This window comes from Oreochromis aureus, linkage group 18 (assembly GCF_013358895.1).
Source record: "Oreochromis aureus strain Israel breed Guangdong linkage group 18, ZZ_aureus, whole genome shotgun sequence".
NCBI lineage: Eukaryota > Metazoa > Chordata > Actinopteri > Cichliformes > Cichlidae > Oreochromis > Oreochromis aureus.
Window position 1 is genome coordinate 9,935,540 of NC_052959.1, and position 11,276 is coordinate 9,946,815.

The 11,276-nt window shown below is 39.7% G+C and overlaps 1 protein-coding gene across 1 annotated transcript; it reads left to right on the top strand.

Moving 5' to 3' along the window:
- Positions 1-1,397: 1,397 nt before the first annotated feature.
- On the top strand, positions 1,398-5,679 carry LOC116332003 (complement factor H-like). Its single transcript, XM_039602315.1, has 10 exons — positions 1,398-1,523; positions 1,637-1,813; positions 2,567-2,746; positions 2,828-3,004; positions 3,404-3,508; positions 3,669-3,710; positions 3,829-3,990; positions 4,079-4,249; positions 5,239-5,264; positions 5,462-5,679. The coding sequence occupies exons 1-10, from the start codon at positions 1,469-1,471 to the stop codon at positions 5,483-5,485; spliced, it is 1,119 nt and encodes a 372-aa protein (XP_039458249.1). The 5' UTR covers positions 1,398-1,468; the 3' UTR covers positions 5,486-5,679.
- The last annotated feature ends 5,597 nt before the right edge of the window (positions 5,680-11,276 follow it).

An 11,276-nucleotide genomic window follows, 5' to 3' on the forward strand; every position in this document is an offset into this window, starting at 1 on the left:
CATCGTTCATTGTGAGTTGGAGTGTGCGGTAGGCACGGCTTTCTGTGGAACTTGCTGTTCTCCCCATCTTCTTGCAGCTCAAGGTATTAAAAAAAGAAAAACAGACAATTAACGTTTAAAGATTATAACATCATAAACGTAGAAGCAATAGTCTAAAAATGTTGTTCTACTTCCACTTGAGGTATTTATTTCATTAAATAAAAACTACTTCTTAAACTATGGTCATTCGCTCCAGTTTATTCCAGATTATGCTGCAGGTATCTTAAGTAAGCGGACCTGTAAGCGGCAGAGGAGAGCAGGTTGATGACATCATCACCCGGGGCAGAAGAGAGCAGGTTGCTGACATTACCAGCTGATAAAGATCTGTGGCTATTCATAGTCCACCAAAGTAACTAAGTAATAAATAAAAAAAGGAAAAATCAGAAAAGTTCATGCCTTTAGAAAAAGAAACTTGTGTTTTTTAGTGGGCCCAGAAAATAGGACATTTTCTTTGAACAACAGAAACGTTCTTGTTTTATAATTACTGCACAATCTGGGCAACGAGCGAATTTAATCAGCCAATTTTCTTTGGTCATTTTAAACATTTATTTATTCCAATTTGTGCTCATTTGTGTTTTAAGACACTGTACAGTAACAAAGCCTGCATTCATCAGCATAGCGATGTGTCAGGATCTAACAGTTTATATAAACTGCTGTCCTGTGATTCCCCTGAGATGTCAGATTTATCCAGAGAAAGCTCCCAGCTCTCAGCCAGCTGTTAATAGAGTGAGAATAGTAGGAAACTAAAACTCATATGTAATTCATCCATTGCTATTTTTGTTTTTTAAACATCTGTCCTTTCACTTAATTTTACCTCAATCTACCCAACACATGTTCCTCAAAAGAAAATATAGAGAGCATGCAAGGCTCAATAAGAACTGAATCTTTCACAGCAAAACAAATATCATGATAACAATATTATTGAACACAGTCAACACGGTCAACATCCTTTTTGCTTGTTTTGTTTCTGGCTTTAGGATTCAGTCTTTGCTGAACGTCTGTGCTTTGACGTGACTGCTGTTTGAGGTTTCACAATGTTGAACTCTGATTACGGCTGTCCGGGAAGTCAGTTTGAAACCTGGACTGTAAATAACCTCATAGATTTTTGTACAAAACATTATCTGACAAATGCAGGAGGAAATAAATAAATACAAGCAGTTGCAACTGAGCGGTGTTTTCTTGACGTTCACTATGTGTACAAAATGTTTGTCTGCGTACTTTGTGTGCATTTGTAAGGACTCCAATTTAAGCTTTATACATTTATAAAATGTGCACGCAGTGTCTATTTGTGAATTGATTTCAACAACAGCCAGAATTACTCAGCGTAATGTTTACTGTTTCCCAACTTTTCAGCTTTGATGACTAATTATTAACTGGTTCAGAAGAACAAGAACTGCTCTGCTCTGCTATGTGAATTGATTCTTGCAAAATGTGTCTCAGGTCTCTTGGATTTGTCCTGATTTTGTTTCCTGGAGTGCTTCTTGGTGAGGACATTTATTTATTTATTTATTTATTTATTTATTTATTCATTTGAAGTTGTTGGTTATTTATCTAATGTGCATTTTTATGGGGTTTGTTTGTTTTTATTGTATTTCAGCACAGCGCTGTGACGCTCCCAGGCTTCATGGTTATTTTATCCCTGAACAAGAGACTTATTCTGACAGAGCCATTATAACTTATTCCTGTGATAACGGATATAAACCTGTAGTGGAGGGTTGGTGGGCAACCAGTACCTGTGAACGTGGGAAATGGTCGCATGAACCGCAATGCATAGGTAAGTGTTACATATATATGTCTATACTGGGAATGGTGAATATGCTTAAAAGCTGAAATATATATATATGTATATATAATTAAAACATTATGTAATCGGTTGTCTCAAAACATAAGAAATAAGCTAAAAATCAGACTGATCAGCAAATAAAGACAATGTTCAATCCTATGTCAGGATGGTGAAGCTTTAATTTTAACTCTAAAAAAGTTATAAACTAAATAAAAAAAAATATTATGAGGTACAGGACATACAAATCAGAGTTTGGGACTCCTAATTCTCTTTGAATTAACTGTTCATGCAGGGACACATTTTGCTGTTTGTAGAGTTTTAAAGTTAAATACCACAGATCACAGAGGTCCAAGCCTGTCAAGAATCATTCTGCCATGAATAAAAGAAAATTGCATTTCTTCCAAGAAAATACGTGTTTGTTAGGTTTTTTTGTTTTGTTTTGTTTTGTTTTTGTCCATTTGTTCTTTTTGTTGTTGTTTTGATTTGTTTTGTTTTTTGTTTTGTTTTTTTCCCTCCACTGTGATTAAGTTGTATTGTTGTTCATGTTGTATAAATAACAAAACCAATAAAACATAAATTATAATTAAAAAGAAAATACGTGTTGCTTCTCTTCATGGTTAAGATGGGGATTCGTCACTGATCGTGACTTTTATGAACACTTACCCTAACCCTGAACCCTAACAGTTAAAAAATAATCCTGTTCTGTAAAAGTGTTGATGGTGACTCTGGTCTGTTCTTCCTCAGATGAAAGCAGCTGCCTTCCACCAACTATTCCCAATGGAAAGTACCCTGAAAACTCAAACGGCTGGTATGAGGATGGAAGTAGACTAAGGATAACATGTGATGGAGGATTTGAGCACCAAAACCAGATGAACACCACTACCTGTGGAAATGGAAAATGGTCCTCTGCACCAGTCTGTGAGAGTAAGTCTGCTACATGTTTGACTCCAGTTAGCTGTTCAACACTTTTTTCCTGCTTCTATTCATGACTTTTTACTTTTACAGGAAGTATGAGTGCATGCAGTGCACCTCCTAAAATCCCCCATGCAGTCATCATTCATGGATACCAGGAGGTGTTTGCAGCAGGTTCAGAAGTGCAGTATGAGTGTGAAGACGGATACACTGCACACACCGAGAAATCTGTTTGTATACAGGGAAACTGGGCAGCAGTGCCAACATGCAGTAAGCTGACAGTTTACTAAGATCTGCATTTATGTATTTACTTTTTATGAATTGGCAATAATCCACAGCTGATCACGTGCACTTGTATCAGTGCACAAATGAATGAGTGTTTTAGTGAATCATCAGGTGGTCAGAAAAATAATAAATAAAAAATAATAAGTATTCTGCAGTCATTTGAAGTTTACAGTCTACAAATGATGCAGGAGTAAACAGGAAGTGGACTGTCAGTGTCTGTTTACAGTCTTTTCTGCTGTCAAATTTAATAAAAGACAAAAATACAAAAAAACTCAAATATTCAATACATGTTGGAGGGACAGTATATTTTAATTTGGAGGTGTTTTTGAGCAGTACAAGTTCTTGTGTGTAGAATATGTGATGTATTTTCTGTCTCTCTGTCAGAGATAGAAACCAGACCAGGTGGTGAACATACTGAATCCACGGTTACAGAAACAGAAGACGGAGACAGTGCATCTGCTGGCAGTGAGATACAGCCAGGACATGGAGGTAGGTTATGATTTACATTATGTCTCAGTTCTCTAGCATGAATACCTTGTTAACATAAAAATGACTGACAAACTTTATAAAATAATAATAGAGAAAACGTTCAAATGTGCTCATCTCAAAGCAAAATCTCAAAGCAAAATAACTGTTTTGTATCTTTCAGGATCTTCAAATGAGAGAGACACACGTCTTCATTATACAAGAAGTAAATAAGTACATTATTTTCTCCTTGAATTTATTGATGCTGACAAATCAGAATGTTAAGTGGATTACCTCAGCCACAGTTTGATGTTTTCAGAAATATTCCTGCGTTTTCATTTCAGTTCAAAATTGTGGAAACTTCCCTGTTATTGAAAATGCTGTTGCTCAGCAAACTTCACAATACTCTTTGATATACCGATGCCAACGTTTGTACAGATTAGTGGGTCCAGAAACAGTGAAGTGTATCAGCAGTGGCATGTGGTCAGACTTACCTGAGTGCAGAGGTATAAACACATCAATGATGATCATTTTTAAGCATCTCTTAAAGCGTTGGGGAGAAATTTTAATTTGATGGTTGTTTCTTGTGTCCAGCTAACTTCTGTGCTGTCAACACCGATGACAATCCTGAATACATATCTGTGGGAACTGTGTACATAGAAAATGGTGAGGAAAAGAGAGTGGATTGTGTGAAACCGAGCAGATTCTCGTTGGAACATTATTCTAAGGTTCGGTGCATCAATGGAAGAATGGAGGCAACTAAATGTAAGTATTACTGTAAACTCTTTATGTTTGAACGTGTCAGTCAGAAAAGAGTTTTCAGTGCTGTGTTGCCTACATGTTAACACGTTTATATTACTTATAGGAAAGAAAAAATTTTAATAAATAAAACAACTGAACATGAATCATTTTAATAACAACTACTTTTAAAAGATCTGAGCACTTAATGTCTCTCAGTGTCATCAAATCCAACCAACCTTTTACAACTTTAAACTCCTTTAGACACACACAGAAAAAACAACTCTGCTGATTCACTGATTCGTTGTTTCTACCTTCATTAGTTGTCACCAGAAGTACTGCACAGGCACCTGTCACACCTTGTAGTGTTTGCTGCAGCCCTGACAGCTTCCCTTTCTCTGCACTAATGCCTGTGATGATTTAAACCTGAAGTTATTCTTGGCATTTCCACTTGGCAATTTCTAGTGGAATCACAATAGATCTTATAGACCCGATGAATATGTATTTCTTTAAAACATGCAGAACGCTTTAAACAGAGATTACTGTGTGATCACCTTTAATGAGGCTGAGAAATATGTTGTTTACTTTGTGACTCGTGTAAACACAGTTGACGATTTAGTAAACAAACATATCCACTTCTATAGAAACTTCTGACTCATGCAGTGATTTAAACAGTATCCCAGTAAAGTCGATTCAACAAAATATTAAACCATCATCAGGTGGGAAACAAGACACCCAGATGGACATTCGTGTCTTTACCCCTTTTCCTGCTGTGCTCAGAGCTGTAAGAGTGAACACAGTCCCGAAAAACGTTTTCATAAGCTCTGACACTGAAAGATGGACCAGATTCTAAATTCACTGAGATCCAAAAATATTCCAAAAGTAAAAAAATAAAAATATTAAACCTGATAAAAACTGTCAGGAGCTTGTAGACATGTAGAAAACTGAACACATCTCATCTGCAAATGTTAAGTGACTGAAGTTTTCACACTGAGCTTCTGCATCACTGTTTACAGGTCGTAACAAGGTGGAGCATGCAGCGGTGAGTGTTCCTCTTTAAAAGAAATGCTGTTATTGATCTGATCTGTCATTTGAAGGTGTTTCAAATGAAGAATCACAACTTGATTTTTTATTTTATTTTTTTTTAATTGTTTTTACACTTTGTTTATTTTCTCCTTTGGTTTTTACATTTTTAAAAATTGTAGTATTTATTCATAAAGCACCTGTTCTTCTAACCAGGCAAGTCTATTCAACTCTGACTAAACCTGTAGCTGAGGATTTGCTCACCACTTTGGAGCTTTTAAAGGAGACACCTGATATTTGATCGCATCGTCACATCCTGTGTTAGCTTCTCATTTTCATCTTCAAACATTTAAGAGAAAATGGTTTGTGTGCTCTTATTTGACCCACAAACACCACCAAACTGAATAAAGTCTCAGATTTTACCATCAAAACTGCTCCTGCTTTGTGTGTTTTGTTTGTTTAGTATCTGAAGAGCACTGATTTAAACCTAGCTGTCCTGTTCAGGGTGACAAGTTGCTGAAAGTTCTCACATGTGGTTTCTTTTCTGGAGCCTCCAGACAGTCACACACCTACAAACTCACACGTTTCATTTTGTTTTTGTTTGTTTGTTTGTTTGTTTGTTTGTTTGTTTGTTTTTGCAGTTTTGATTTATTGATCATGGCAAAAAGTTTGAGAAAAACTTGATCACGTTTTCCAAATGTGAAGAATATTTAAAATATGGAATTGTCAAACAGTTCCAACCAAAGTTATGGGAAAAGCCTCATGAAAATAATAACTTTGTTTTTATTTCTTTACTTCTTAAAAACTGAATAATTTCCCAATTACCAAAACACTTTCTGAATGTTTTAATAAGGTTCTTACACATTTTATTGTACACACACACACACACACACACACACACACACACATATACATACATATATATATGTAACACCCGTCCCACTTCTGTTGAGAGGGGCCCTGGGTTCCTTTTGTTACTTTCTTATTGATACTCCCTTTTTAATGCTTATGGTATAAAATATGCAATAAAACTACACTGTATAGAAATAAATCACACACAAACAGGTCAATTATAACGTTAACTCCACTTTAGTGAATGATTAATTAATAACACAAAAGAAAATAAGTAAAATCAATAAAGTTTGTTAAAGAATGTAAGGTATCTACTTCAACAGAAACAAAATAATCAAATAATATTGTGGGCCCACACACACACAGACCTCAAGTGCTACAGGCTTTCTGCTAGCAAACCTCTCGTTGCAGGCCTGAGTCGTGGCTCGGTGCGTTGGGACCTAAAACAATATGGTCGCTTCACTTGTTGCCAAGCAGTAAAATAAAAAGCACGTGCAAACAGTACTCACACCTCCAGGCAGTTCAAGGGGATAGCAGGGGAAACTGGGTCAATGCTACCAGCAGGCCGCGGCAGCAGCACTCAGTCGTCCTCTCCACGTGCTCCCACGTGAACATATAACTTCAGCACACCAGCAGAAGGGACTTCTCCGACACGCCAGCAAGACGTCCGTCTCCTCCTACTCACAGTAGGGTACAACAGCTTTTCACTCCAGTCAACTATCCGTCAATCCGAAAATATGTCTGTCGCCCTTCTATAAACTCTGCGTTCACTCGACACTGTTCAGCTCTCGTCTCACTCGCTTCCTGCCCAGTGCACACGGCTCCCCACTTGCGCCCACCCCCTCTACCTGAGACTACTTCAGGGTTCACTGGAGCTGTAGTACATATCAATACCATATCAAAAATAATGACATAAACTAGGGCTGGGCCATATTATACCGTTCACGGTAATACCGGTATAATGTTAGGCAATGATAGGAAAATGAAATATCGCGATAGAATATGGGTCAAAAGCGCATGCGCAATGCCTTTGTTTTCATACGCACATGGCCGATTGTTGAGTGAAACAGATGAACCAGAATTGGTTTGTAAAAATGGTGCCACTTCAGTGATGTGGAACTGGTTTGGTGTTTGTCCGTCAGATACACAACAAAGCACATTTTTTTGTAGAACATTCAAGTGGCCGTCGTTATTGCCGTATTTGTCGGACTAAGGTGCTCGTAAATCTGGGAGGAATCTGGGTCCTAAACTCCCTCTCTTCAGGTCCCAAAGTCAAACAAACACTGCAGCATCACTAAGAGTTAAAAACGGTCTAAATTCTTTCATCTTTAATAAAATGATCAGCATTGCTGCTTTACCAGGTGTAACTATGAAGTTTAAGATCCAGGCACCCATGAAAACAGAATTTATTACATTTAACGGAGTTAGAAGTTAGCAGGAAGCTAGCGGAAGTTAGCTCGCTAGTTTCGCTAGTTACCTAAGCATGATATAGCATGTTCTGACTGAGAGATTTCTGAAAAATTCAAACGTACAGCTCTGCTATCACTTCCAACATAAATGAAGACAGGAAGCTACACAGCAGTGACGTTTGTAAGGTTACTGAAGTTGCTAGCTAGCTGGTATATAATGATGTGCTACGTGATCGCTAGCGACACAGCTATGTTAGCATAACATAAACAGTGAAGCTGGAGGATGAACGCTAACACTTTTCCACTCAATAAAAGTTAACGTGAAGTTTCCTGATGGTTAGAGACAAATGCAATCGCATAGCAGGATGCTGTAAACGGACCAAACTTTAGTCAGGAGAACAACTGAGATAATCCATCTACAATAGAAGGTTAGTCATTAACATACTGCAACAACATGGGAATAGAGAAGCTGTGATAGAATACAGCATTAATGAATCAATGGTACAGAAATGGAGGAAGCAAGAAGAATGAGTTGAATAAAGTTTGATTTATCTGACTGCTTTGTTTAACTTAATGTGCCTTATAATCCCGTGCACCTTATGGTCCGAAAAATATGTATTTGACTTTTTATTTGGCACACTGCAGTTTAATGTTGCAAAGCAACTCTTTTTAACTTAAGTGGATATTATACATGGTTATGCTCAGGATATGTCAGCCCATTTCTACTGGAAATGCCTTTTGGTTAAACTTTCAGCAAGGAATTTGCATTTGCACTGTTAAGTTTTTATATAGCTTTAATGCACATAAAAAAACAGCTGCTTGTTTAAGTGAAAATAAATGGATGGTGTTTTTTTGCGCTAGTAAAGTTGTGGAGTTGTATTTTGTCTCACATCAATTATATCGTCAGTTATATCGTTATCGCAAATTTTCAAATATATATCGTGATAAATATTTTTGGCCATATCGCCCTGCCCTAACATAAACCTCAAAACACAAATACAAAGGTTGTGCATTTAACTGACACACATCACATACCTTACAGGCAATTATATACATTCTTGAACACATTAAACATTTGCAATTAACCATGAACACCAATGAACTATTTAAATAACTGAGCTACTTATATAGCCAGGGCTACACCCTCCCCCTACTGAATGTCTGAATGTCCCCATCAGACCTACTTTCATTAGGCCAGTTAAAACCTCACTAAAGAGTACTGGCTAGTGCATTAACATTTAGGAGTCAGGATCGTAGCAAATCTGAATTACCATACCTCGGTAACTAATAGTCACAGGTCTGTCAGTGGGCCTTCCAGGTTCATCATAACTGAGGCGTACTACAGGTCTCACTCTCCTTTTTGTTTTGAGGTCATAGGGTGAGTCAGCACCTCCAACTGAGACACTAGGTGTGGGACCATCTCTCTCCTCCAGCTCTTCAGCCACCACAGAGTCTTGGTGTTGCTGTGAACTTTCCTCCGTCTGATCTACTGCTACTGGGATTTGTTCCCCCTGTTCCTCCACCTCAGACAATTCATGAACACTGGGATGATCACTTTCCATCTGATCAGGAAGGCTCACAACCTCCTTTTGCTCAGCCCCCTCAAGTCGAGGTTCAACACTGTCACGAAAGGCTAAAGGAGGTTCATAGTAGACACACTGTTCTTCAGACTCTGAGGACGAATCATCTTCACTCAGATGCTCCAAATCTGGTGTCTGACTTTCATTTTCACACCTTACTTGCTGTGCCCTGGTCCTTGGTCTCTTTGGTCGCGCTGTCTTTTCTGATGGAGCAGACATCCTGACCATGTAACCAATGGGCAGCAGGTGATCCCTATGCACGGTCCTCACAATACCAGTTCCTCTCTCTGGTTTTACACGATACACAGGGGGATTGGGTAACTTGGCGATCACTATATAAGGTAGTGAGTTCCATCTGTCTTGTAGTTTGTGCTTTCCTGTGAGGCCGAGATTCCGAACCAGCACCCGATCACCTTCCTCAAGTGTCTGATTCCTGACTCTCGCATCATACAGTCTCTTGTTTCGTTCATTATTCCTGGAAGCTGCATCAGCGGCTAGCTGGTAAGCTTTTTGAAGTTCCTTCCTCATGTTAGCCACATACTGGTGGTGCTTTAAGTCATTTTCTTCATCTGACCCCACACCAAAACACAGGTCAATGGGTAGTCGCGCCTCTCTTCCAAACATGAGGAAGTAGGGCGAGTATCCTGTGGCATCATTTCTAGTGGTGTTGTAAGCATGTACTAGCTGGCTTATATGCTGGCTCCACTTTGGCTTTTTAGCTGGATCAAGGGTGCCCAACATTGCCAGCAAAGTACGGTTGAAACGCTCAGGCTGCGGGTCGCCCTGAGGGTGGTAGGGTGACGTTCGGGACTTACGAATGCCCAACAGGGTCAATAGCTCCTTAATGAGCTTGCTCTCAAAATCTCTACCCTGGTCTGAGTGAATGCGAGCGGGCAATCCATAATGCACAAAGAACTTTTCAAAAAGGACTTTGGCGACAGTCAGTGCTTTCTGATCTTTTGTGGGAAATGCTTGAGCATACCTGGTGTAATGATCAGTGACAACCAGCACATTAGCTATGCCTTTAGAGTCTGGCTCAATAGAAAGAAAGTCTATGCAGACCAGGTCTAGAGGGCCATTACTGGTGATGTGTTGTAAAGGGGCAGCTTTCTGTGGGATGGACTTCCTAGCTACACACCTTCCACAGTTCTCTATGTATGTTGCAACTTCAGATGCCACTCTGGGCCAGTAAAACCGGTCTTTAATGAGCTCTGTAGTTCGTTCTGTGCCCAGGTGACCAGCATCATCATACACTGATTTTAGTACCATTGGCCGATACTTAGCAGGCAAGACGATCTGACTCACTTCTCGACCAGAGGGTCTTGTGGTGATTCTGTAGAGAAGGCCACGCTTAACCTTTAACTTGGATCTTTCTCGCATCAGCAACACAACATCTGGGTTTGCATGCGTAGAAGCTGAAACACTTTGGTTTCTCTCAACCTGAGGTTTCACCACACCTATAACTGGATCAGAGTCTTGGGCTTCTGACAGTTCTTTTAGGCTTAGCTGTTCCAGCGGGCCCACTTCTATCTGGGTGAAGTTTGCATATAAAGCTGGAATGGCGTCTGGCGAAGCACCCAGCTGGTCGACAAATCTGGTGGTGTGTTGGTAGAAACCATCTGTAGTGATCCGACGACACAAAGCTTTTACTCCAGAGGGTGGGATATCCACCCATCCATCTGCTGTGTCTTGCGGACTCCTGGACAGTGAGTCGGCATCCACATTTTCACGGCCGGGCTTATATTGAATGCTGAAATCATAGGTGGAGAGTGCTGCTAGCCACCGATGACCTGTCGCGTTCAACCTGGCAGTGGTCAGGACGTAGGTGAGTGGGTTATTATCAGTTCTCACCGTGAACTTGGCACCATACAAGTAGTCATGGAACTTCTCCACTACTGCCCATTTCAGAGCCAAAAACTCCAGTTGGTGAACTGGGTAGTTCCGTTCTGCATGACTCAACTTGCAGCTGGCAAACGCTACCGGGCGGAGTCCTTCTGGGTACTCTTGGTTCAGGACTGCTCCTAACCCGTCCAAACTTGCATCAACATGTAGAATGTATGGTTTGGCTGGATCAGCAAATGCCAAGACTGGAGCATGTGTGAGCTTGTAAACAATGCTCTGAAAGGAGTCATCACAAGCTGGGGTCCACCGATCACCAAAAGGCTCGGCAACTCGAAAGTAGCTATTTTG

What these genes read in the sequence shown, in the direction of transcription:
- LOC116332003 (XM_039602315.1), top strand. Translation starts at nt 1,469, where the DNA reads ATGTGTCTCAGGTCTCTTGGATTTGTCCTGATTTTGTTTCCTGGAGTG. An exon ending in GCATGAACCGCAATGCATAG is followed by an intron (nt 1,814 to 2,566) that starts GTAAGTGTTACA and finishes GTTCTTCCTCAG; the next exon opens with ATGAAAGCAGCTGCCTTCCA. An exon ending in ACAAGGTGGAGCATGCAGCG is followed by an intron (nt 5,265 to 5,461) that starts GTGAGTGTTCCT and finishes TCTTCTAACCAG; the next exon opens with GCAAGTCTATTCAACTCTGA.